At 52.2% G+C, this 25,113-nt stretch overlaps 12 protein-coding genes across 12 annotated transcripts; 6 read left to right on the top strand and 6 right to left on the bottom strand.

Annotated features, from left to right (window-relative positions):
- Positions 1-301: 301 nt before the first annotated feature.
- Positions 302-736, top strand: J3458_019588 (uncharacterized protein; the record flags this gene model as incomplete). Its single annotated transcript, XM_066121576.1, has 1 exon — positions 302-736. One exon carries the CDS (start codon positions 302-304, stop codon positions 734-736), a length of 435 nt encoding a protein of 144 aa, XP_065973190.1.
- A 482-nt stretch (positions 737-1,218) lies between these two features.
- J3458_019587 (uncharacterized protein) lies at positions 1,219-2,161 on the top strand (the record flags this gene model as incomplete). Its single annotated transcript, XM_066121575.1, has 2 exons — positions 1,219-1,524; positions 1,622-2,161. 2 exons carry the CDS (start codon positions 1,219-1,221, stop codon positions 2,159-2,161), a joined length of 846 nt encoding a protein of 281 aa, XP_065973189.1.
- A 1,742-nt stretch (positions 2,162-3,903) lies between these two features.
- On the bottom strand, positions 3,904-5,097 carry J3458_019586 (uncharacterized protein; the record flags this gene model as incomplete). The annotated part of the gene is made up of 1 exon (XM_007815454.1): positions 3,904-5,097. The coding sequence occupies one exon, from the start codon at positions 5,095-5,097 to the stop codon at positions 3,904-3,906; it is 1,194 nt and encodes a 397-aa protein (XP_007813645.1).
- A 2,480-nt stretch (positions 5,098-7,577) lies between these two features.
- Positions 7,578-8,909, bottom strand: J3458_019585 (uncharacterized protein; the record flags this gene model as incomplete). Its single annotated transcript, XM_066121574.1, has 5 exons — positions 7,578-7,715; positions 7,785-7,867; positions 7,933-7,975; positions 8,043-8,582; positions 8,659-8,909. 2 exons carry the CDS (start codon positions 8,907-8,909, stop codon positions 8,081-8,083), a joined length of 753 nt encoding a protein of 250 aa, XP_065973188.1. The 3' UTR covers positions 7,578-7,715; positions 7,785-7,867; positions 7,933-7,975; positions 8,043-8,080.
- A 22-nt stretch (positions 8,910-8,931) lies between these two features.
- Positions 8,932-9,966, bottom strand: J3458_019584 (uncharacterized protein; the record flags this gene model as incomplete). Its single annotated transcript, XM_066121573.1, has 4 exons — positions 9,609-9,966; positions 9,343-9,547; positions 9,206-9,275; positions 8,932-9,131 (listed from the first exon to the last, which is right to left on the bottom strand). The coding sequence occupies exons 1-4, from the start codon at positions 9,704-9,706 to the stop codon at positions 8,932-8,934; spliced, it is 573 nt and encodes a 190-aa protein (XP_065973187.1). The 5' UTR covers positions 9,707-9,966.
- A 724-nt stretch (positions 9,967-10,690) lies between these two features.
- On the top strand, positions 10,691-10,945 carry J3458_019583 (uncharacterized protein; the record flags this gene model as incomplete). The annotated part of the gene is made up of 1 exon (XM_066121572.1): positions 10,691-10,945. One exon carries the CDS (start codon positions 10,691-10,693, stop codon positions 10,943-10,945), a length of 255 nt encoding a protein of 84 aa, XP_065973186.1.
- A 343-nt stretch (positions 10,946-11,288) lies between these two features.
- On the top strand, positions 11,289-11,825 carry J3458_019582 (uncharacterized protein; the record flags this gene model as incomplete). The annotated part of the gene is made up of 2 exons (XM_066121571.1): positions 11,289-11,717; positions 11,778-11,825. 2 exons carry the CDS (start codon positions 11,289-11,291, stop codon positions 11,823-11,825), a joined length of 477 nt encoding a protein of 158 aa, XP_065973185.1.
- J3458_019581 (uncharacterized protein) lies at positions 11,582-13,796 on the bottom strand. The gene is made up of 4 exons (XM_066121570.1): positions 13,763-13,796; positions 13,234-13,671; positions 12,761-13,169; positions 11,582-12,696 (listed from the first exon to the last, which is right to left on the bottom strand). Exons 1-4 carry the CDS (start codon positions 13,785-13,787, stop codon positions 12,201-12,203), a joined length of 1,368 nt encoding a protein of 455 aa, XP_065973184.1. The 5' UTR covers positions 13,788-13,796; the 3' UTR covers positions 11,582-12,200.
- A 3,214-nt stretch (positions 13,797-17,010) lies between these two features.
- J3458_019580 (uncharacterized protein) lies at positions 17,011-18,671 on the top strand. The gene is made up of 2 exons (XM_007815451.2): positions 17,011-18,334; positions 18,399-18,671. Exons 1-2 carry the CDS (start codon positions 18,104-18,106, stop codon positions 18,438-18,440), a joined length of 273 nt encoding a protein of 90 aa, XP_007813642.2. The 5' UTR covers positions 17,011-18,103; the 3' UTR covers positions 18,441-18,671.
- Positions 18,672-19,671: 1,000 nt separating this feature from the next.
- Positions 19,672-20,346, bottom strand: J3458_019579 (uncharacterized protein). Its single transcript, XM_007815450.2, has one exon. The coding sequence runs from the start codon at positions 20,339-20,341 to the stop codon at positions 19,886-19,888; it is 456 nt and encodes a 151-aa protein (XP_007813641.1). The 5' UTR covers positions 20,342-20,346; the 3' UTR covers positions 19,672-19,885.
- Positions 20,347-21,090: 744 nt separating this feature from the next.
- On the top strand, positions 21,091-21,701 carry J3458_019578 (uncharacterized protein). Its single transcript, XM_007815449.2, has 2 exons — positions 21,091-21,273; positions 21,341-21,701. Exons 1-2 carry the CDS (start codon positions 21,159-21,161, stop codon positions 21,556-21,558), a joined length of 333 nt encoding a protein of 110 aa, XP_007813640.1. The 5' UTR covers positions 21,091-21,158; the 3' UTR covers positions 21,559-21,701.
- A 644-nt stretch (positions 21,702-22,345) lies between these two features.
- Positions 22,346-24,524, bottom strand: J3458_019577 (uncharacterized protein). Its single transcript, XM_066121569.1, has 2 exons — positions 24,340-24,524; positions 22,346-24,274 (listed from the first exon to the last, which is right to left on the bottom strand). Exon 2 carries the CDS (start codon positions 24,118-24,120, stop codon positions 22,678-22,680), a length of 1,443 nt encoding a protein of 480 aa, XP_065973183.1. The 5' UTR covers positions 24,121-24,274; positions 24,340-24,524; the 3' UTR covers positions 22,346-22,677.
- Positions 24,525-25,113: the final 589 nt, after the last annotated feature.

The following is a 25,113-nucleotide window of genomic DNA, read 5'->3' as shown; positions in this document are numbered from 1 at the left end:
AGTCTTACCGGCAAAACATCATCATGGCATCGCCCTCAGACCTGCCCTTCAAACATGACCGCCTTCCCACCCCATCTAGCATACGCCTCCTTGAAAGACTGGACCCTCCCCTGACGGAACCCTGCGCTTCTCTTTCGTTATAAAGGACCTCGACGACACCACGAGCCTACCTCACATCTGCCTCTCATATACCTGGGGAAACCCATTCGCCCACGGCACCGAATTTAAGGAACACTTTGACCGCGTGGCCCTCCAATACCAGGAGGCAAACAGGGTGCGCGTCCTTGTCGACGAGCATCCGATGCTCATCCAGAAGAACCTCCACGATGCCATGGCCATGATTCCCAAAGACGCCTACGCCGAGTATGCCAATGGCGTAGTCGATGGCACCCCGGGACAGACTTATTTACACATGGCGTCCTACGGAGGCCGTCCCAACAATGTCGAGAATTGGTTCCATTGGGGCGCCGGCATTAACAAGCTCGATGACACGGGGCACAACGCCTTGCATTACGCCGCCGACCAGGACCAGCTGGAGTGTGTCGAGGTGCTGCTCAGGTATGGGTGCAGGAGCAACGTCAAGGATCACCAAGGCAAGCTTCCCGCGGATTTGGCGAGAGGAAAGGCCATGACGCCGTCGCTGCCTTTATTGAAGCCGCAGAGGCAGGGAAGGCGGAGGGAGAGCGAGGAATGGCCTGCCTCGCCGTGGCTTCGGGACGTGTGCCGAGGCCTTTGATCTGGGCCGAGGCCATTTGCATCAATCAGGAAGATGTCGTTGAGAAGAGCACCCGGGTGGCCATGATGGACCGGATATACTCGAATGCCATGTATACCCTTGCCTGGCTGGGACCACCGGACGACCACTCCGGTAGGGGAATTCAAGTTTTAAAGACTCTGTCGACGCATCTCGCCGCGTTTAAAGAGGCCGTCATTGAGCCCTTTTCGGGCAAGGACAAGGGCCGACATGCCGTACATCTCCGAACGGGACTGGGCAAGCCTGGCCTCTCTCTACCAACGACAATGGTTCCGACGCGCCTGGATCGTCCAAGAAGCCGTTCTCCCTGGCGCCCTCCTCATGTACCTCGGTGACCAGTCTCTTGCCTGGCGGGACTTGGGCCAAGTCTCGGAAGCCATTCAATACAACGAAGCGAGGCTGGGCTCGTCGCTTCATCTCGATTCATCCCTGCAGAGGACCCAGCTGTGTCCGTTGTGTGGGACATGGCAGAGGTGTCAAAATGGCGACGCTTCAATATTTCAGCCGGCCAAGGGGGTGGCGGCGGCGACGACGACGACGACGCCAAGGAGTCGCAATCGTGGTTCACGCTGAAGCATCTGGTGTACAACTTTTGGACCTTTGTAGCGTTTGACCCCCGGGATATGGTGTTCGCCTACTACGGCCTGCTGAATCAGTATGCTGCGGAGCGGCACCGGGCGGACTACGGCATGGGTCTCGTGGCGATTTACACCGCGGCGACGAGGGACCTCATCCGGAGCGAGGCGTCGCTGGCCGCCCTGTCATGCTGCGTCTACCCGCTCCAGCGGAGGAAAGACCTGCGTCCTGGGTGCCGGACTATAGCGTCGCGGCGGCGAACCCTGTCCCTCGCAACTTTGCGCGGACAAGGGGCTGCAGTACGTCCCACCCAAGACGACGCCCGACGACCAGGCGAGCAGCCTGCTCCGTGAAAGGGGTCATTTTATCGGCCGCGTCTCGGCCGTCGGCGGGCGATCCGGCACGAGGCCCAACGAGAAGCTCGCGTTTGACCTGTCGTGGCTGAAGCTGCCGCTGTCGCTGCGAGGCAAAGGCGGCTACCTGCCCGGCGCGAGCCTGTCGTGTATCCTGTGGACGACGCTGTGTATGGACACGTCGCCCGGCGGCATGTTCGACCCCAGCGTGCTCGGGGACAAGGCGCACAGCGCGCAGGGGGTAGACTTTCGCATCTTTGTGCTCCTGGGGATTCTGGCCGCGGGCGATGCCCTGATCCGCGAGAGGCTGGGGCTCGAGGACGCGGCGACCAGGCACGGCGACCTTGTGTTTAGCCACCTCGACTATGACCCCATGAAGGAGGACCTGGAGCCCGTGCTGGCGGACCTGGACGCCTTTGCCGAGCACGACGGCGACCAGTGCTGGCTGCCCACCCGGGCAGAGGTCCTGAGGTGCTAGGGCTCGTTTACCTAGGGCGACTGCGGAACCTCGAGGTGGAGAGTGACTCTGGCGCGGCCGGGTTTATCGCCACGTACGAGAACGTGTACGGGGACCGTGTACGGGGGCAGGCACTTGGTTACCGTGAATGAGCGGTACCTGGGGCTGGCGTCGCTGGCGACGAGGTGTGGGTGCTGCCTGGGTTGAATGCGCCTGCGGTTCCGAGGCCGAGGATTGACGCTGATGACGGTGGTTGTGTCGGGAGGTATTCAGTGGCTTGATGCACGGGGAGGTGGTGCCCCTGTTGAAGAGTGACGTGGAAGTTGTTGAGCTTGTTTGAGGGACAGAATAGACACGTGTCCATCTATCTATCTGTGGGTATATATGCATGTATATTTACCTGTGTGTCTTTGCATAGATGTACATCAACTTTGTACACAGCCCCATTTATACACTTATCTAGCGTACTTGGAGTACCTTCCCTAGCTTCTCTAGCTGTAGTCTTATTGCTAGAATCCAAGCCACATAATGCTCGCGTCTAAGAGTAAGCCTGGTTTGTATATATTCGGCGTTCTTTTAATCTATATTTACATGTAGATGAATGTGTGTGCGTGCATGTAATGTATCAGAGTAGATGACGCACCAACCTCCCGTATCAAAAGCCCAGATTAAACAGCCACCTACTGCACTTGCAGCGTCTCCAGCGGCCCATTCTGGTTCCCGAAAACCAAGGCGTACAGGGTCCTCGCGTCCATCATCAACTCCAGCTTACACGACACGTGGGTGGTGCCGTCGTCAAAGCCCCCGTCTGCCAGGACGTCCCTGGCGGTGCGGCAAATGTGCATCCTCACGTCTTGGCAGTGGGGGCTTGAATGACGTTTGGCCGGTTGGCAACAAAAGGGGCCGCCAGGGGAAAAAGAGGTTGACGACGGGACAATCTCGGCCCAGAGGTGACGTCGGGAAGCGGAACCAGGGGTCCGTCCCGCCAGGAACCAAGATGGCTCCACACGATTGACCACCAGTCAACGACGGAACACGTCTTCTCCAGCCGAAAAGACATACAACAAAGCAACATCTCGTCACCCATGATTCCTCGCCCTTCTTTACTCTGTCCACCGTGAGATGTGACTGTCAGGGCGCTATTGCCCTCATCAGATGGGATCGACGATGAGCTGGAGCGCGCGTGACGCCTACAGAAAGCAACAGTCGAAGCGATTTGTGACGACCTTCAGCCCCCTACAACGTCATGCTTGGATTTTGTGGCCTAGCTGAAGCCGGCTGCTGTAGTGCGCTGTTACTCAAGACAACAGTGTCTCGCGGACACATAATGCCATGGCGAATCCCTCGTGCGCCGACAACACAGCCAACCAAACACAACCGCGACCTATGCGCACGGCCGAGATGCCGCGACTGGTCTCATGCACCGTCATGAAGATGGGGAGTGCGAAAAGTGCAGCGTCTTATACTTTACAACTAATGCATATGCCACACAGCCGAGCAACGATTGAACAGAAGATGCCTGCGGACCGCGACAACGAGAGACTCTTGGGTTCCCTACATGAAAGAGTTGAATGGTACTAAGACTGATACTACGGAACACACCCAGCTGGTAGAAAACATCATACTGTGCTTGGTTTGAATGAGCGACTTGATCTCAACAGCACCAGCCAAAACGCGTCACCTGTCATGATAGCGCCGGTTACTAGACAACGGTATAGATGGAAACGGGTTGCTGTGTCTGTACTACGAGCGTACTCGAGTCCTCAAGCAAACGTGGCAATTTTTTGGCCCATCTTGAAATGCTGGCCCAATGGAGCGTCGAGAAACTTGACCTTTTTCTGAAAGACGACGACAATGTCGGATCCGCCAAACTGAAAGTACGATATCTCATCGCCCTTGGCCAGGGTAGAGCCCACTTGAGCTGTCATGACGACCGACGAGACCTGCGCCATGCCAATCGGCAATATAGCAACAAGGCCAATGTCTCCGCCGTCAATCACAATAAGACCGCGTGTCTGGCACCACTGGTATCCAGCGCGGTCCGGGGGGATAATGCCCCGTCCCTTTCCCCGTCGAGGCAAGGGCAACGGCCTAATCGGCACCAGGCCCCTTTTCCTTTCAGGCGAAGCGTCAACCTCGAGGTAAACCTGGCCTTGGATGTTCTTGACATCGAGCACCCTTCCACCCACACACGCATGTTCCCGATGATAGTCATGAGTCGAGAGGAACGAGTGCATAAATACGCCGTTCCGAAACTCGTCTTTGTAGTCGCTGTCCTGCAACAGGTCGCTAATCTTCCAGGAAATACCCTTGAGCTTGACCTCATCCGTGCCGCCGGGGAGATTGACCACCCCATCCTTGATATCAGCCCAGCCGTCAAATGTAGAGTCTGCCGGCATGACGACAACTTTGGGATTGTCGGGCTCGCTGATGGGCCGCGAGCCAGGCTTCAGATGCCGAGCGAAGAACTGATTAAACGACTTCCAGCCGCCGCGTGGCTCGAGCCACTGATCTGCTTCGGCATTGTAGTTGGGGTTGTTGTAGAATGTATCCAGGGTCTGTGTCGTTAGGGATTCCGGACGGTCCAGGAAGCTTCCCAGCTGCTGGGCGTAGTTGACGAGCCAGTACGACATGAAGGTCAGGGGGCCCTCGGTGTTGTTGGGATCCAGCTTGCTTTGATAACCGCGAACGCTGGGCTGGTCAAAGACCCAGTAGAAGACGCAAATCTTGCGAAGGACTTCGTCCCCGGTGCCGTCCACCCTCGGCACCCAATGCAGGAAGTCATTGACGTAACGGAAAAAATCTGCCAGATTATGGATCTTCTGATGGTTCATGTCGTCCTCGGCATCCCTGCGAGCAGTTGTGATGGCAGTCTCAAAGTTCTCCCTCCACCCTTTTCTTCCATCGACAACGTTGATGAAGTCTTGGACAAGAGGGTCAACCTGATGAAGAGCCATTGCTTCTAGTAATAAATGATGAATTGGGTTTAAAAGGGGCGATTTCGGGTAGATGGAGCTGAGAGGTTATGGGCCCTCACGATGAGTTGAGAGGTTTCTGCGCTGGTCGTGGTGGTGACCCTAAACAAGACATCTCTGAGCAACTTATATGGACGAGACCAGCTCATGCATACACATTTCTACTACACGTACGCCAATTTCGGTCACGTACTCCGTACTACGACGTATAACACGTCAGCAATGAATGATGTCTGGCTGCCCTTTCCTATGTGTGCTCTGCTGCGGAGGTGCTTGAATGCAATGCAATGCCGGGGATGACTGGCTCGCTGACATGGAGGGCCTTGGAGACAACGACACTCGTAGCCGAACGCCACACCCGACGGAGCGAAGAGTTGCGCCTGTTTGAAAGCACATCCGTGTCTTGTGACCGACTGTATGACAGGCCCGTCTCCACGGCGAGATGCACGGCACCCAATCTGGTTTGTCGAGTCACGTATGGCTTCTTCGAGGCAGCCGTAGCCATCCACCTCGATCAATATAATCTCCACTTCAAATCTGTGAGGTGTGAGATGGTTTCGAAGGAAGCTCCTGTTGCCCGACGTGTATGCCTCTCTCGAGAAACGTTGAACACACGGAGGCGTACGACTGCATGTCACAATTGTCCTTGTCTCTTGACAAACACGCCAAATTGATATTAGACCTTGAATCCGCGCTACGAGTACACTCTACGCTCTGTAGTAAATTATTTTATCGGTTTATAGGCCCTAGGTACCTGTACACTCCACGGCATTCCATCTTTACTGCCGCCTCCCCTGGCCATTGGGTCGTCCTGTGTGGCGGGAACAGTTGTGTTGTACGAATTTGAAAAGAGACTGCGCGGAGCTGCTTGATGAACTGGGGATATTGTGCGCAAGGTGGAGGCATCTGACAAGCCCAGCTCGACTCTGATATCGGACATGGACCAGGTAAATGCAGGTGACGGCTCGAGTCAGGTATTTGCAGACGCATCACTAGGTGACGGTACGCAAATGCGGGCACAATACGTCGCACAGCGCCAGTCAACTGCGATGTGAATAACTGAGACAGGCATTAGACGCCTCAGGATAGTAATATTCTGAGACATTAGGTCCAGCTCGTGTACAAACATTTGCTCTGCATCACTGGTGGTGAGCCGAAAGGTGACAATATCCACGAGGCAGCGTTGAGGGGCATGAGCAAGCAGTAGAATCAGTTACGCATCATCTATACCCGGGGTGTACTGTAAACAGGCGTCTCTACTGTTCAAACCCTTTCTTTTCTAAAGGCATTTGTTTCCTGGCACTACCTGTCACATGGTTACACGAGGGCTGCGATCACGGGATTAGGGCACAAGGCACTCGCCGATTTCTTGTATAAATGGAGCTCTTTGGTCATGTACGTCTTGAGGAAAATTAAGGACCTTTAGTACTAAAGCTGTTATTAGATGAATTGGGCTACTGACTCTGGTAATCCCTAGCCCTTGTCACACTACCTTGTCTGGTATTCTCTATAGCTCCCACCACCACTTGATGGAAAAAGTGTACCGTCTCCCATTAGTTATTACTGCTACTCGGCTAATTTTGCAGTATTTCTACTGCATCGTAATTACAATCTTGCGACTCATTATGGACGTGTTGTAGTCGTGACTTACTGACTCTGGGGTCACTCTAAACCGTATGTTTACTGGCGAGACTAGGCTATTACCTCGATCTTCAATAAAAGCAACGCTTGCGAATGATGAGGCCCTATATGACTTGGACCTTTAGCAAATCCTACTGAGAGTCTCGGCACGGTTTCAATGGAAAATACGGATAGCGTGGTGCTTATAACACCTGGAGCTAGCCTCGAGTGAAAGCCAAATTTTTTAGTTACTTTAATAGCTAGAAGGTCTTCTTAAGATCCTATTTTATTATGTTCCAACATTTACAGGGTACATGAGTTGACCTGGCGTCACAAATGCTAATGGAATCAGGATTAGTATTTTTGAGGATCGAGTCCGTCATTTATATAGCCAAGATCTAGTGCGATTTTCAGCCAAGAAACGCGGCAGTGTCCTGAAGCAAAGCTATTCACAAGTTTCCACTCCTTAATATTAGATATAAGGAGTCACTGGTTATCTAATTCGCGGTGAAATATCTCCCTGGTGGCCTTCTTTCCTGCATTTTCTTTTTCAGTAAATTTCGCATAAAACCGTCAGTCATGAGAGGCAATGTTGACTAAACTTTTCTACGAAAGGAGGATACTTTATTATAGCTTAAGGTGTAGAAAGCTCTGACTTGTGATATTGTTGTCTCGTAGTAGCACTGCAATAACTAACAGGTCAAGTCTAGTTCTCGATATGCCAGAGCCGGAGCATTTTAGAATATAGTACGGAGTAAATACAAATGTATTTTATATTGTATCGTATTTTATTATAATATCGATAAACATTACCAACTGCTACGTAGTTGCAAATCCATGCCCGCGACAAAATCGCTGCTCCTCTCTCCACATAATTACGCAATCGTACCGACCTCAGATTGCTCCTTATGACTTGGCAACACAGCCCCCTCACCATCCAGGGTAGGCACCCGATGTCCTTCCATAATTATGTCGAATTGCTAAGCACCAGCCGTCAGCAACAAAACATCCGTCATCAATCACGCACCGTTAAGCAGAGTAACACTTACCGGGCCATTGAATGTCTTTCCAAGAACCACCCAGTACAATGCAATCAGAAAAAACGTGACGCCCAAAACAACCGATACATAATCTAAAAACGCCAACAGTCAACACACCCGACTTTTCAGCTTCAGGGGGCAATAACGGGAAACTCACTCATGGTACTCGACGTGACGAGACTCGCCGGGAAGCAAAAGAACTAAGCCCCTCGCGTTAGTTTGAAAAGGCGGTAATACACCAATCAAAGGACGGACACAAAAACTCACCACTGAAGTGACGCCAAGGTACACAACAGCTACGATGTTCACAAAGTAGCCCGGCAGCAAGCCCATCTGGAACGGCGTCCCGGCGGTCCTGTGCGCGGCCAACACCCGCCTTCCTCGACGAGAAGCACCGCGATGGGAGCGGCATACGACATGTCCAGCAGGATGGTGCACGACGCGACGTACGCGCTAAAGGCAACCGTTGGGCCCAGGTACAACAGTCCGAAGCAAACGTTGAACACATAGCAGAAGAGTATTGTGCGTACGGGCACATTGAGCTTGGGTTTAATGCGTGAAAAGAACCCGTGGAAGACGATGCCGCGGTCTCTGGCCATGGCGTACAGCAGGCGGCTGGCGCCGGTGATGCTGGCGTTTGAGCCGTTGACAAAACACACGGCGAGCATGAGGCTGAGGATTGTGGTGGCGGCGCGGTTCTTGGTCGCGCGGAGGATGATTTCTACAATGGGCATGCCGGTTGTCGTTCCGAGTATGGCTTCCGGATCGTTGAAGCAGAAGAGGATGGCGAGGATGAACAAGGTGCCTCTGAAAGGGGGTCGGGGGTTAGCTGTGCTTTTGTAGAGGGAGGAAAAAAGGATAAGGGGTGCTTTTTTTAACGTACGTCACGCCCCCGACTAAGACGGCGTAGATGAGGGCCCGGGGAGAGTCGCGAGATGGATTCGGCATCTCTTCAGTCATGTGGAGGACTACGTCGAAGCCGATGAGGGACAAGGCGGACTGGAGGAGGCCGAGGACCCAGGAGACGCCGTCTGGCCACCCGGTCGTGTTTTGGAAGTTGGTAAAGACGAAGTCGGCGTCTGTCTTTTCAGGCATGGAGAACAGCACGATGCTGACGACGACGACGCCGAGCATAGACCAGTAGACTATACACGGTTCAGTCGAGGCGGTAGTCTGGGGGAGGCAGGGGACGCAGCTTACGCGCTCCGTCGTTCCATTTACCGAGAATCTTGTTCCCCCAGATGTTGACCACGGTGGCGCAAGTATGAATGGCCAGAAAGACGCCGTATGTTCGCGCAGCGGTGATTTCGTACGTCCCGCCGGAAGCAACCACTGCCGCGGCCGAGATGAACTGCGCTACACGGCCGTCAGCAAAAACCCCGTCCACGGTCCCCTTGATATACAGGCGTCAGGAGGGCATATCAACTCACCACCAAAGAAGCCCTGCACCGCGACGACGACCAACCACCCAGCAATATTGATCCATCCCACTATGAAACTCTGCTGCGATTTAGCAAACAAACGCAGATCTCCCCATTGTGCCCGGGTTGTCAGGGAGCAAACTCACAATAGGCAGCCTCGTCTTCTCCGAGCACAGCGCAAAGGCAAAGTGATACTGCCCGCCGGCAGTCGGCCATATAGCAGCCAGCTCGCCCAGGCTCGCCACGACGCAGAGACAGCACAAGACGCAAAAGATGAAGCCGTACAAGAACGCGACGGATCCTCCAGACGGCATAATCAGCCCTATAGACCCCGCCAATGCAATCCAAGTACTACACACGCAAAACCGTCAGCACCGCTGCGGCATACAAGAGGGGAATCAGGGCAACCTACTTCAAGATGGCAAAGGCCATGGCCAGAGTCGACAAGGTCGACAAACGCTGCTGCAGAGTCCCATGGCTCGCCGCCGGGATCATGTCGGAACCGCCCATTTTGCCCGTATCGCTAGGTGTGTTGCCGCAGAAAGAAGAGGAACAGCGTGGCCTCGGCACGGGCAAGCGTTTGCCTTGATCGTGGCCACGGACCTCAAGTTATATCATCAACAGACAAACGTGGCTGGCCCAACACTTGAAGTCCCGATACTTGGCCCCGACGAGGCCGTAGCACACTCGACTGCCGTGTGGAGCCGGGGCCAACCACATTGCGGACAGGCCGCCCGTTGAAGGCCTCTCGGAAGCAATCCATACTCGCGGAGCCGACGGCGGTGTGGAGTGCCGGTTCCCCGGACTATTCGCCATGTTGGGATTTCCCAATTCGGAAATTCTCTGAGAATTCGCGTCACTGGTGCCGGGCGGATGCGGGGTCGATACGATATCTCAAACATGTCATTTTCCAACCCAAGAGAGTCTGGCTCGTGCTGAAATCTGGGGTAAATAGGGGCCATCAGAAACGCCGTCTTGGGGCAGTTATCGCCTCTCCTGTTTTGTTTGACGACTCACGACGTGGGCACGAGAAGTGGCAATCTGTTGCGCGGAAGAAGGGGACTACGAAAACCTGATCCAGTCCCAGGCTAGTTAGTAGCTTAACCACGTTGAAGCCACTTGAAGATGGAAAGCTGCGTGGCCGCGTTTTTTGCCAGAATAGGCAATTTCTCGAGAACTTGGCACACACCCAATTCCGAGGCGACGGGAATCAAGGGAAAGATCCGAATTACCGTGCGGGTGTGGCATCGCATCTCGAGGAATTACCTTTTGGGGAGAAGGCAGTGGTGTCACGTTGGATGACGATGACAGCTCGCCTTGAGCTTTTTAATGCCGACGGGCGACAGCTTTTCCTTTTCCCTGTTTGAAAAACCTTAGCTTCCGATGACGTGTTTTTGCTCTTTTTAGAATTCTTACTCACCGTAAAGGAAATAAATACTTTGTATTCGTGTCTTTCCCTTCCTCCCTGCACCCACTTCAATCCCATCTTGTGCTATGGCCGAGGGCACTTTGATGACGACAATGGCCTCCGAGGACGGATACTCGTGGACCAAGGCGGACGGCCTGCGCGCCGGCATTCCTTGCATTGGAGCCATCCAACCGCCTTCCAATATCACGGACGCAGGAGAGTACGACGTCGTCGTCGTCGTCGGAGCAGGACACTCTGGTCTGGCAGCCGCCCGCGATACCAGCGTAGCAGGCATGTTTGACGTAAAGCTGCCGGCTCCGTGGTCTGCTCTCGCACACTAAAGGCAAAAATTCTTGCCCAGGCCTCAAAATCCTTCTCCTCGAGGCCCGAGACCGCATCGGCGGCCGCTCGTGGTCCTCCAACATCGAGGGGTACCCGTACGAAATGGGCGGCACGTGGGTGTACTGGGGCCAGGCGACCGTCTGGCGAGGAATAGCCCGCTACGGGATGCAGGACGAGCTGGAGATGTCGTACCAGACGACTTCAGCAGAGGCATCAACAGGTTCCTGCTGGCCGGCGCCCAGGGGACGATGAAGAAGTACTGTCCACCCCCGAAAAGCAAACCCAACCCTTGGCCTCCTACTCCCTCCTTCCTCGGACAGTTTAATGCCCATAACAAAAGGAATGAAGCTAATCAAAGGGGCAGGAGGCGCTGCGGTCCGGGACGCGCCCTCGGGCGTGGCCGTCACCACGTGCAGCGGCCGGACTCTTGGGGCAAAGAGGATGGTCAGTATCATGCCGCTCAACGTGCTCGCCGACGTCCAGTTCGACCCGCCGCTCCCCAGGGGCAGAGACGCCGCCGCCAGGACGGGCCACGTCAACCAGACGGTCAAGGTGCACGCCGAGGTTGCCGACCGCCATCTGAGGTCCTTCACCGGCATCAGCTATCCGCATAACGCGCCCATTTATGGATTCGGCGACGGCGAGACGCCCAGGGGGGTTACTCATGTCTTTGCGTTTGGGGGGCAGCATAACCACTTCCACCCGGAGGATAACATTGAGCGTACTATCGAGGCTTTCCGGGGGTTTACGCCCATGAATGTGGAGGGAGTTGTAGGTTGTTTCTGGTGGATCTGGAACAAGGGAAACGATTTGCTGACTCTGTGTTGGCAGATCTTTCACAATTGGTCTCGGGACGAATTTGCAAAGGGGGCTTGGTGAGTGCCTATATTCAAGTTGGGGCTGACGGTAGAAAGTGGCTCATGTTTTTCTCTTGTTCAGGTTCTTTTCGGCCCCGAGCCTGTTGGCAGACCACCTGAAAGACACGAGGGAACGGCAGGGAAATATCTTCTTTTCCTGCTCTGATTGGGCATTGGGGTGGCGCAGCTTCATTGATGGTGCGATTGAGGAGGGGGGAAGGGCTACTACGGCTGCCACGGCTGACCTACTTGGACGAGCCAAGATTTGATTGTATTTCAGTCATGTCGGGCAACACATTAGCAACAGGAACAATGTCGTTCACTGATCTGATAGCTAGAAAAGCTAGTATACACTGGTCGTAACGTGACCCCCCATCAACAAGCGCCGTACATGTTTTCACATGATCAATATTGGCCGCTCATGCGTCACAATATCTATCCAATTTGTCGAATCTTGCTTCGACCAGATGTAGTCCAGTGTTTGCAGGGCAAGCGGAATGCTACCGAATCTCGTACACTCAAACAGGCCCCTTAAGCGATTGTAAAAGAAGTCGCGGTGTTCCGGCAGAATACTCTCAGCAGACGCCACAAAAAATGCCCAAACAAGGGCGTGGCGGCCTTCCACGTTGGGGTCCAAGTGAGTGACAGTCTGGCGAAGCCTTTCGACTGCCTCGATGGATGATTCGCGGGTTGCTTCGTGTGACGCACGGTTGCGATAGATGTAGCAGGCTTGGCGGATAATGTCCTTCATGACTTGAATGTTTGCGTACTGTTCCGGATCAGAACCAAGCGACGGCGATGACGTCATAAAGTCTAGATAGTAGTCGGGCGATTTGGTGAGTGTTTCAATGCCCTTCATTTGACTTGACAGCGGGAAGCCAAAGAGTTGGAACCTGAGGAAAGAAAATTAGCAATGACTCAATCTTGAAGACTGCTCCAATTGGGGCACGGCTTTACATTTTTGTCTGTTCTAGAATAAATGCTTTGGTGGCGTCGGGGAGACGTGGCTCATTCATCGCCAGCTTGGCGAGACGTGAAAGTAACTCGAGGAGGTAGACGTAATTATTTGCGCCCGTTATTGTGTCCCCAACCAGAAGGACCAGTAGCGTGGCCAACGTTGACATGCTGAATAGCTGTCCAGGTCCGAGTTTGAGAGATTGCTGCCGTAGTCGTGAAAGGACCAATTCTTGGCCTCTCTCAGCCGCCATGTACATGGACGGCATTCTTGACGACAGATGAAAAGCTGCAATGACCGAAACTGCCTGCCCAACTAGTTCATCTTGGCATGCTATGGGCAGAACTATCTGCCGGTAGCCGTTTTCATTGAAATCGAGGACCACCATTTTCGAAGCGATGAAGCTCGAGACTGCGATGCGATTAGTGATTTGTCTCATCTGGGATAACATGATTTGCCAGAGGGACATGATTACAGTGATCAAAGAGCATCCTTGACCTGGCAGGCACTACTTCTATTGCCCCTCGAGGCGACGGGAGCGATGCAACACGCTGATATTGTTCAGCTTGCCTGGCTCTGACGAGCTCTCGCGCTCTGGTTCGGTGTGGCACTACTACGCTCGTGGCCGAACTGGGTGGTCCGGCGGTCGAAGCATCCGCCTGTCCGGAGGATGTCGGCGAAGCCCCATCCTTTGTATTTTCCACATTGACAAAAAGATAGCGCTTCGACACTTTCGACGATGCCGGGGGCAGTTGGGCAGAGCCAACACTCGCCGTTTGCTTCCGGTTCATGTGTTTGCTGAATCGACACTCAATGCCTTGGCCCGAACACTTGATGCCTTTCTTTCGACACTTGAAGCACTCGGGCTCCGTCTTGTCGCAGCGAACGCGCCGCATCCGACACTCGTAGCAACCTTTGCATAGGGGTCAGCACGCGATTCGCCACGCTCGTCGCGTCACGGCCATTTTTGCCGAATGACACGTGGATTCCTGACTGGCACGCACCATCGTTTCTCTTGGCTAGCGACATGGTGGAGGCTACCGTGACCTGGGACTTGGGATTATCGCCCGCCTTGCAGCCAACATGGTCACCAATGCACGAAGAGGCAGTGTTGCGGGATTACCAAAAGGCTGGATAAGAGGCGTTTCTGTTGCCGTCGTTGGACTCGGCAGAATGCTCTGAAGCTCAGAAAGGTATCCTAAGGCCTGGATCAGGTGACACAGCCCAAGACGCCGTCTGATGTCGAGAGGTGAATTACGGATTGAAAGGCACTCGCCACGCTCCTGCCAATTTTTTTTACACCGTACCTCAACAGAGGAACTTGGCACTCACGTAGCTACCCTACACCAAGACTCGATCAAGTTCGCTTGAAGCAACATCTTCTTGGAGCGTAACAAGTCGACGCCATTTGAAAACCGTTTCGACGCTTGCGAGTGGATAAAAGGATAGGTTAGCGATGCCTAGGCTGCTGGTACACCGTGATGGACGATCCTACCCATTGTCGCGGAATCGTGCATCTTGGAAGCGTCAATGTCGTACCCGATACGGAATACAATGACGTGCCTGCCGTTGCTTCATCTTCAACATGTCTTCAGACTCTATTCTTGCATCCAAGACGTTGTCTTTGTGTGATTCAAAACCGAAAAGATGCGGAAGAGCTTGACCGAGAATGAGTTGCTATTTCGAGTTGACGAGAATCGAAAACCGAGCACATACTCTGGACGGAGCATGAATCGGGCCCGCCATGACCACGCTTGGTTTTTCCAGGCACCATTCCCATTGCTTTTTCTTGGTTCCCTTTCCGCCCGGCTATCGGATTTCATTTTTTTCTTCTTTTTTAAAGCTTATGGGTCGTGCTCACCGCATTTCAGGGACCTGGTAATTTAAAACTGCACTTTATTGATGCAGGGCAGCCCCTCGTGTCGTTTTGCCTCGGTAACAGCTGAAGTCTTGCGCATCGGGAGATGGCCTGCCACAGTTATGAAAAGGGCAAAAAAAAGAACAAAGGGCCCCAATACCGTAGTTTCCAGCAACTGAATGGCTGCATTAATGCATGAATTAATTCCCGAAGACGCACAATGGGGATAAGATGTGTTGCCGCCCCTGCCCCCGTCATGCTGTTGCCCGAAAGATGCGCATATCAGGGTCTCACATCAGGCTGGTTCACCTTGTTTGTCTGTATACCTTTTTGGTGAACTCATCTTACATGTCTTCGGAAATTAGCACACCTTTGCCGGCGCCAATGTATTACCTCTGGGAACTCATACTCCGTAGCGTGGAAGTGGCGGCCAGCTCTTGCGCTTCATATCGGCCCTTGGGGGACAAGAGCTTTCAGTCAAGCAATTTCCCAGTTGACTAGTTCCGTTCTTTGACGCCTCCGCAGCCGTCCAGGTCCTCCAGATACCCTCCAAGGTTTGTTGCAATTGAGTAACCTGGCTTATGGTCAGGTTTAATTAAACTGGTCTCAGGTAGCTTTCCTATTAGTCTGGAATAGAGATTCCATCTACGAGCGCAGGCGGGTAACTGCTGAAAGCAATAGCCTATAGCATGACTACAACTCATGCCCATCAAGATGGGCTTTGATGTGGCTTAGGAACTGAATGAGGAGTCAAGTTTATGCAGCCATGCAGAGCCACAAGTATAAGCTCTTCTTGTCTAAAGCAACCCTTCCCCTGCCGCATACATACGGAATACGACTGTCATCAGTGCGGGGAACATTGTTACAAGGTGACCATTGATGAACCCCAAATCAAATTTTTTTCATGTCCCGAGTGCTGGTGGCTTGCATTCTCAACAGACAATATGTTTTGTGGGAGCTGGTTCGACCAAATGCACCGTCGGGCTCCTAAAAGGCGTTGATTTGCAAAAACGCCGGGTTCTCAAGGAGTGGGCTGGGCTTTTCCCATGGAAATATTTGATGGGCAAGAATCGCAGCAGACCAATCGGCGCTGTTGAACATGACGCTCGCATGAGACAAGAATCGGTTCTTCCCTGATACAAAATGCAGCTGTTCTTTAAGCTTGTTGCCAAACTGTTCCATTGTCTGATGACTCAGACAAATTTGCTGTAGAAACAGTGTTGAACGCCGCATCGTGACTCTACACAACATGTAGTAGTACAACCGCCATTCTGGGCAGGTTTCTTCATCATCCAGACTGTACGGAGTACCATGGGTGTGCGATGCCATTGAAGCGCTATGGAGTACGGAGTATTATCCCCTAGCATCGGAGTTTTCAGCGATCGACATACGCTACTGTAGGTGCATTGGGCTTCCTCCATGCTTTGGTACGCCTTTTTACTAGCCTTGTATCCGGGTCGGAACGTCGGCCACCAATACAACCCCGATCGGTTGCCACTGTTGAGATATCATACCACCCCCCTGCTCGGTATACTCTCGTTTTTCGCATAAACATCCCGGTATGGGTGATTGTCCCGAGCCAGCATTAATATGACAGTGACAAGACATCAATGGCCGAGGCCGAAAGCCGCGAATCAACTGCCTGAATGCCATGGCTGAGGGATCGCCCGCGCCCGCAACAAGAAATCGATCTGTTTCATTGGATTATGTGTATTTACGAGATCTCGGGGTCTAGGTAAACAAGGCCGCTGATGGCTCTTTTTGATCCCACCTCTGCCCCATCGGCCCGGTTACAATTTGCTGTGGCATGATATTTGGCTGAAGTGAGACATGGCATCTGACATTTTGGGGGAGGCAGACCATTTACGATTTATCAACTCCCGGCGATGACATTGGCCGATTGCAGCGTGGCTGGCCGTTGTCATCCTTTTTAGGCTGGCCGCAGCAACGGCCCTTCAGCCGTGGCCCTTGGACAATGCCTGTCTCAGTTTCTCCTTATGTGTACTTCCCAATAGAGTTGTCGGGTGGCTTGGCATAAGCTCCGTGTAAGCCCCTATGTGACCTGTCCCAATTGACGCAGGGCTGATGCCGGCGCTGAAAAAGGCCAATCGCGAAGCTCGAGTTGATGTTTTGTTTATGCCGTGGAGGAGCAGGGGACCAGGAACACGGCATTTTCTCCGGTAAAACACAAACGCACCAGATTAAGGTTGGCGACAGAGAGCCCGGTGTATAACAAGTTGCCTTGCCGAGCATCTTGTGTATATTTGAGCGTCAATACTTTTCCCCAACAAGGCATGGCCAGTCAAGGGAGCCACGTTGGCACTAAAGCAGACATGAAAAGCCAGAAATGGACCGAATTTCCGACCCACTTGGGCGCCAATGCTACGAGACACATGAGCTGAGTTGTGATGCGGGCGATTCGGCACGTCCCAGCGTGGAGGATCGGCAACTCAGGCGACAGCCTAGGCGAAGGTCGCCGACATGACGGACGAGGGTTCTTGCCTTGTTCCTTGTTGCCAAGAACAGCTGCGATGGAACGATAATCTCAGAAGCCAGGTTTCTGGCATGTCTCACAACCCGAAGGGCCGAAGGGAGATATCGCGGTGCGTCTCCGGTCTTCGTATAGGGTACTGTATTTCCTTTTTTCCCTACCCTCGCTTGTAGTCTCCTGCGTGTAAAATCTTGCGTGTGAAAAGTATCGACTCCATATGCTAAATGAAGGCGTACTACTCCGTGCTTCCAACGAGAAAAAAAAAAATCCAGCCACGGTTAAACCATTCTTGGTTTAGACATGCGCCAAACTATAAATAATTGACCAGGAACAGAAGTAACCGCCATGAGGCATTTGCGGGATGTTGTTACCGGAAAATGTTAGCCCACACAATACATGTGAGTTCCTCCAATAAACGTGCAATGACCACACTTTTGACCAGCTAGAAAGTCACACATGGCGTCTGACCAGACAGGGGGCCAGGGGACCTGGACGAGTTGCCCATGGATGTACAATGTAAACTTGGGGTTAACTCTATCTCGTTTAGAGCCTTTATGCACGTACATACGAATGAAGCTGTGTTGGCACGGCCGTGGCTAAGCCCAAGCGGAGGGTTGCAGGAACAGGGTTCGTTCGGCCACTACATCGCCACGAGCTGTAAGCCTTGTCTTGACTCCCATACGAAAGCAAGTCAATGATGAAAAAGGAAACACTACTGGTGATGCTGTAGTAGATGGAAAAAAAAAAGAAAAAAAAAAAAAAAGGGAAAAAGCCTCCGTCGGAGATTCAGTCTAGGACACTCCATAGGAACCTAGGAGATCTGGACGTACCCTACCGAGGTCGAGAAACGTTTGTAAAGGCGCTTTCCAAGTATAAATAATCCATCCGTCCTCCCCAATCTCTGGAATATTTCTTGTCATCATCAGCACAAAAACAAGTCAACCACTTCTTCTTCACATCAACATTATCCTCTCTCGCAAACCCTCTACCGCAACCATGAAGTTCTCCGTTGCCTCCGTCCTCGCCCTGGCTACCGTTGCCATTGCTGCCCCAACCAAAGACCACGGACGCAACCAATGCAACTATGTTACTTGTGTCGACAGCGCCTTGCTTGTCGTCGACGCGGACATCGACCTCCTTGGACTCCTTGACATTGGTCTCCACGTTGGGCTTTTGGAGAATAAGCAATGCAAGGCGTTCTACTGCTGCCCCGAGCGTTGCAACGAGGTATGTTTCTCGCTGTTGTATAAACGATTTTTACGCTGGGATAATACTAAATTCGCTCTTGTAGGGCGAGCACATTCCCGACACCTGCTGGAAGCGCCAGCACTAAATCACACCAGCCTACAACATCTGTTCATACGCCACTAGCTTCCAGTTTCATTCGCCAAGCAAATAATACGAACATATGAAGTTTCTCGCGATGGATACGATTTGAACCCTTGAGAGCCGCTAATGTATTTAAAACTTGAAAAGGTTGGGGGGTTGTAATGTCTATATAGTGACGGAGGTGGAACAGGATACTTTTGTGATATTCCTTCCGAGTTACATATGCTGATTATACAAAAAAAAAAAACAAATTTTCCGACGGAGATGTGCTGTCCAATGTTGTGCTTCGGTAATCAATTTGCTTGAATGGAGCACACTATTGTGAAAGTGATGGTCCGAATAGAATCCCTTTGTCTGGGCACTTCGAGTCGGTAATCGGCGCGGATGTGTACAAATATCATTACTAAACATCCCATATTATCGAGTATCAGCAAATCAATTACGGGGGACAGGGGGCAAATAGGGGTCTCTAGCACACTCGAAGTCAAATGAAGTAAATGTGTGAAACTTGTCTCCATCTCACATTTTGCCGCAGAGCTCACTTGCCGAAACATCTATATCCGTTCCACTGACCAACCGTAGTACTTACCTGTTAGAATTATGCATGGTTTACTATCGGACGTGAAGGACAACTCTATCTTGTTGAGGTCACTACTGCGTAAGTGGCTGCCGTGGGACCGGAAACCTCGTCTCCACAGATACCCTGTGCATGCTGGTCCTACTTCTTGTCAAACGTGTATTCCCGGAGACGAACTCTATAAGAGACAATGTGCAGTGAGTCAAGGTTATTTGTTCAAATTGCGGAGAGCAGATCCTTCTAGTATTGTGGACGGGGGCGGGGCCGCTGTCAATGAATCTGATGCCACGATGCAGGAGAGGCATGATATTAAAGTGTTTTTGCCGAACGGATCTGGTCTTTCATAATAACTGGTTATAGGCTCAAAGAAGAAAAGGTAGGAATTGGCTGCCGACTCAACATCCACGCCAAAAACACCTCAACTTACGCAGAAATGCAACACTGGAGGAGGGTTCATTCAATATCATTCGTGTCTGTTTCTGCGACTGCTACATTTTCAGCTGGTGAGCCATGCCTTTCGCGTACTCGGCGGATGCACACCCAAGTACCACGTTAGCACCGGCGGCGAATACGGAAACACTGCCTGTTTTTGCAACGCTGGAGTCTGAAGAAGCATGGTCGGTAGTTTGCAGGACGCTATAGGAACTATGTAATTATTCTTATAGTTGACATATCTTTTGATGTAAAGCTATTACTCGGCCTCAGAACCACAGTCCTTCACCTGTTTATAAACCTCGACTGCAGACTCATAACCTCCATAGATGACGAGGAGAGGCGTTGGTTCGCACGCCTGGCGAACCGTTGAAACCTCTCGTCGCAGAAAGAGCTCTGTGTAACGTAACGTACATCTTTTAACTCAATATTACGCGTTGCTACCTAAAGCTAATCTTTTTAGTTTTCTTCCAGACGTGCAGTTTCTCTCCCTTGCCAGGGGTCCTCCCGTATCGACTACGCTGCCGCTTAGCCTCCTCCCACTTGATACTCACATGCTTCCCCGTCAGCATATCGCTGCTTGGCTTGCTAATATCCGTATTGGCGCCGCTCGCCTCCAAGGGGTTCGTGATATGCTGCGTGGCCGCTTCCGACGCAGCAGCGAGGAGCTCCTCCTCGGGCCGCGTCTTGTTGCGACAATACGGCGCGTCTTCTAGCGCTGCAACATCATCGTCATGGGCTGACTTTGTGTTCTCATCGGAGCGAGGTGAGAGGGTTTGCCGGGGATGTGGAACTCTGTCAGCCAGCGACAGTCGAGGCGTGCTGTGATATGCGTGGCAGAGGGCAGCGGGCCGCGTGATTGTAAAACGCCTTGCGGCGCTGAGTTTTAACGACATTGTATGAGACTTGGCTTGATTTAATATGTTTTATTAAAGTTCTTGATTGTGCGGTCGTGGTTAAAGAGCTGTTTGTTATGTGGTCTGAAGACGACGTAAGTGGGGGATGGATGAAGTCATCATGACGATGCATTGCGAGCAGCCCCCGGAAGGGTTTTTAGGGTATCAAGGGTAATAGAATTCCCGATGGACCTATGAGAAGGCAAATTAAGATGGATTCAACCGGGTGCCGATTAAAGTAAATTGTTGTTGCGAGGAGTTGGTTAACAGTAGAGCGGTATATCGGCTTGCCGACATGTTTTAAAATCGCTAGATGCTGAACTAAGCCAACGAAATAAGGCTTCTGGAAGGATTGAGAAACGATGCCCGGCTATTCCTAAGTAAATACAGAATGACGTAGCGGAATCAAGTGTTTGTGCTTGGATAAAGGAGTCAACACTGTCCTAATCACGGTATTTCACAATGATCAATTTGACAGAAGGTATGTGAACAACGCGAAGAACTGTAATCATGCTTGACTCTCATTATCTTGTTACATAATCCCCTTCCATCCAAAGGGTTCCCAGTCCGCCACATTTAAAGTGTGGTTCAACTTTCAAGTTTTTGGCTTCCTGTTTGGGAGTCTCGGCCAATCAGAGTGCGCGGACACACCAGATGACGTATTACGCGCCACAAATGGCCAAGGCGTGGTATCGAGGGATATGATATCATTTTGCAATGATCTTAAAAAGCATTCGAGCCGACACACACTCGTCTGTTCAAGTCACCATAGCCTCTACATGCAACACATAGGTCAACCTCGACGACATCCGGCAATATGGAGTGGGCATCGGCACAATACAAGAAACAGAAAGACATCTGGATCCCCTGGATAGAAGACATGTATCTCAAGTACTTTACAAGTGATAACAAGGCAAGCTACACTACGAAAGGTGCGTTTACACATGCCAACGTAATAAACTACTCTCCAAGATTGAAGACTAATACTTCTCTAAATAGATAACCTCGACAAGACCAAGGTAACTGGCAACGAGCAGGTCGACAAGCTGCAAGATGACGCTCATGGACTTGTTGCGGGTCAGCTTGGTCAGGGCGGCCTCGCCCAGCCCGTAGGCGATCTTGTGTCGAAACAGGGAATAAACCGAGCCGAGCGACAGGGTCTTGATGAGGAGGGCAAATATTTACCGAAGCCTGGGGATGCTCTGTCTGGGAAATGATGTATCAACGTGGAGATTCGATGGCGTATATGATTGATGTAATGGATATTGGATCATATTGAGATGTACACGGGCTAAAACCTGGATGCTGGGACAAGAAATATGGCTTGAGTATTCTTATATTGATAGTAATTGTATTGAACGCAGCCAGTGCCGCGTCCCGACTCTGTAAACGCGTACATGCACAACCCCAGAAAGCTCACGCACTTTTTGTGACTGAAGAATAATGTAACCTATCTCGAGTTTAAGCGTATGTTCTCGAACCCGAGAAAGATGATGATAAAATCCACGCCGATGCGGGAGAAATTCCAAGGTGGTTGGGTACTCCCTATCACAGTTACATCTGCGGACATCCCCCCGTGCAGACTATTGAGGGCAGCCGATGCAGGCTTACAAGTCCAGAGATATTTTCTACCTTCTAAATTAAGGATTATGTGATGCCCGCACCACCATTACTGACGCTACCACATATCGCTACCCCAACTCCCGACCCAGGCGTGCCAACCTGCCACACACTGTCTGACCGGGACCGCTCCCCAGGCGTGCTCATTCTACGAAGCCACGCATAGACTATTATCAAGCGCAACTAGGAGAGCTCGACATCTCCGGGGAGACGGCATTTGCCGCAATTATTCGTCAACTGTAGTCTGTACGGGTGGCGTCTGGCTTGGAGAAGCCAATCGAGAACCATCGCACAGGCAGCAAACAAGTATTAGGGATAGGCTAAGAGTTGTGAGGAAAATGCAGATTGTATGATTGCAGGGTGATCAAATACAGCAAACACGATCTATTTATGAGCAATGTCTTGTCACGTTATTTATCACTCCCTATACCCTGGTTAAGTGACGGTGACTAGCTAACAGAGCAAAACGATGAGGAATGCAGGATTTCAAAACATCAGGGATCAATTTGTCTGCGAGCAGCCCGTCACTTGTAAGGCCTGTACGACTACCAGTAGGTCTGAAATATATATTAATAATTAAAGTGGTTTATCGTGCCACCCTAGCCAAAGAGACATGGTCGTCTATCAACTCCCAATTGCAGTCCCCAGCATACTACACAATCACCGGCTGAGCCCACCCCATGCCTCTAGCCATTTTTCACAAAAAGACACTTATATCAACCCAGCTTGACTGGCGTGCTCAAGGTCAGCGTCACGGGCGATCCAGACAATGTAACCCAAACGATCGGAGGCTCATTTCCCAGATTGTCGCTCGTTGGAGAGCCGCCGCTGGCGGAGACGGTACCACTTGGGATCGTTACGGGAACGGGAACGCTGCAAGCCGTATTATTGGCGGAGACAGTCATGGCCGTGATAGAAGTGCCGTCTGCGGAATAAGTGTAGCTTGCATGCGGCTGGCATGCATCCAGGGTCATACGATTGATAAAGTACGTCGCAATGTCGTCGTGCCTCAGGGAGGTAATAGGCCAGTTGGTCAGACGGACCATCTCTTGAGCAACTGTTTCGACCCAAGACATGATCAAGGACATTTTGCCAGTCTGGGACCCGACAGTGATGGACGGCATGTCGGTCTGACGTAAATTGGCTTGGTGAAACATATAAGGGTCGGCCTGGAGACGCAGGAGATAGCGGCTATTCGTCGTGCGGGCGTTGTCTAGCAAACTCTCAAAGGTTCCAGAGCCCGCCGAGGTGTCTTTCCACTCCTGCAGAGTGCAGTCAGACGAATAGCAGTTGTAGTAGATGGTGGTGGCCCAACGGGGAATGATCCAGGTGCCCGTGGCGCCATTGACGGCCACGGTGGAGGCAAGGGGCCAGTACTGGTTCTGCTGATTGACCAAGATGGGCCGGGTATTATCGCCCACGGCGTACTTGATCCCGTTGGCCACCCATGCCTGAATGGCGTCCGCGTTGTGTAGGCCAGTAATAGCCGGGGGGATCAGGCCCTGGGGCGAGAATCTCTCTGCCTGTGAGATGCCCATCTGAGCCAGCCAAGCTTGGTTGAATGAGATCTCGCGGGTGGCGTCGTGGTAGGTGGAGTTGTCGAGTTCCTCGTGGGAGAAGGTATGAGAAACATGGGCAAACGAATTAAGATTCGTCGGGGTGAGGAACCACGCAGCCAAGGGATCCAGGCTAGCGCAGTCCTTGGACCAATTATATGTTACAAAGCTCGAGGGCCACAGATCGACTCCCGTTCCAGGAGGCTTGACAAACTCGAGAGGGGGGTCGGGTGGTTGGACATAATCAACGGCTTTATTGGGGTTGCACTTTCTCGGAGTTGAGGCATCCTCGCCAACGGCCGAGTCGATATCACCATTGCCGTTGTGACCGAGCTCCATCCGGTAATCGGAGCCAGCAGGTAGGCGGCTGTTTAAGCTCTTCTGCCAAGTGACATGGGCGTCGAGGTCTTCCGGTCGAAGCTTAAACGTGGTGTTGACGGGCAGATACATATCTGTCTCGAGGTGGATGTCGTCGACTTGGGTGTTTAGATAGACCTTGCGTTTGCCAACAAACAGACTGCGAGTCATCCAGTGGATATAAGTGTGCTGTAGGTAGCTGGACGTTGCAGACCAGTCGGGGGCAAAGTCAAGGAACCATGCCATCTGTTCGCGGCCGCCGATCTTGTTGATGACGGCCGCAACAGATTCTGTCGAAAATCCAGTGGTAGGCGAAAAGACAGCAAACGCCGTAGCGATGCTTGAATTGGTTATTTGGGCGGGATAGTGCCAGAGGCCGACAGTGCTTACAGTCGCGCCACTATGCCGGGTTCGTTAGCAACAAAGGCGTCGAGCCAGTACAGCTGCGAGTACGGAGCCACCTACGTCTTGAGATTTGCGCCCGGGAAGGGGGAGCTGCTGTTGAGGCTGACAAGCTGCTCTTGATTGTTGTTGCAGCATGTCCCGAGAGATGTGGTTCCTTGCTTGCCTCGTTAGAAGAATGCTTGCCATGAGACGTGCGGCATCATCATGGCCAAACGGGGTGGTGCTCACCGAAATCCGGGCCAGGAAACTCCTCAAGTCGAACCATGCGCACTTGAAAGGCCGACTGATAAGCGTAGAGTTGGTTCCATTGATCCGTCGTCAGGGCGCTGCGGTACGTTCCATTATAGTCGTAGGCAACACTGTCCAAAACGACGATGCTGCCATAGTTGCCATCGGTAACAGTCGAGTTCAAGGCGGGCAGCGATCCGCCGCTCTGAGGAATAAGTGCCTTGGCCCAAGGGATTCCATACGCGTCAAGGCCAAGGCTTGCTTTTGCAACATCATTGTCGTTGGCTGCGATAATCAGGGCCGTGGAGGTGACCGTAGTAGCTGCGGCTACAAAACGAACAACCACCCCCAAAAGCGCAAGATAGCGGGATGATGCGTGGTGCCTCATGTGGAATGCGGAAGCAACAGCAAGCGGAATTGCATTCGCAGTAGTAAACGAGTGACTAGAGAGTAGGCCACTGATGCAGGTCTCAAAATCTCAACCTTCAAGCTCCTATTGTCATTGAGATTTTGCTCAGTCTTCGCGGCACAATTGGGCAATGTGTAGGTTCTAATTCAAGGAACAGAGTTGGGGGTTTCAATACACACGCCCATGAAGAATACCAA

Source organism: Metarhizium acridum (assembly GCF_019434415.1).
Source record: "Metarhizium acridum strain ARSEF 324 chromosome Unknown scaffold_568, whole genome shotgun sequence".
Lineage (NCBI taxonomy): Eukaryota > Fungi > Ascomycota > Sordariomycetes > Hypocreales > Clavicipitaceae > Metarhizium > Metarhizium acridum.
Note: the sequence above shows the minus strand (reverse complement) of the source record. Positions and strands in the feature narration are given on the sequence as shown.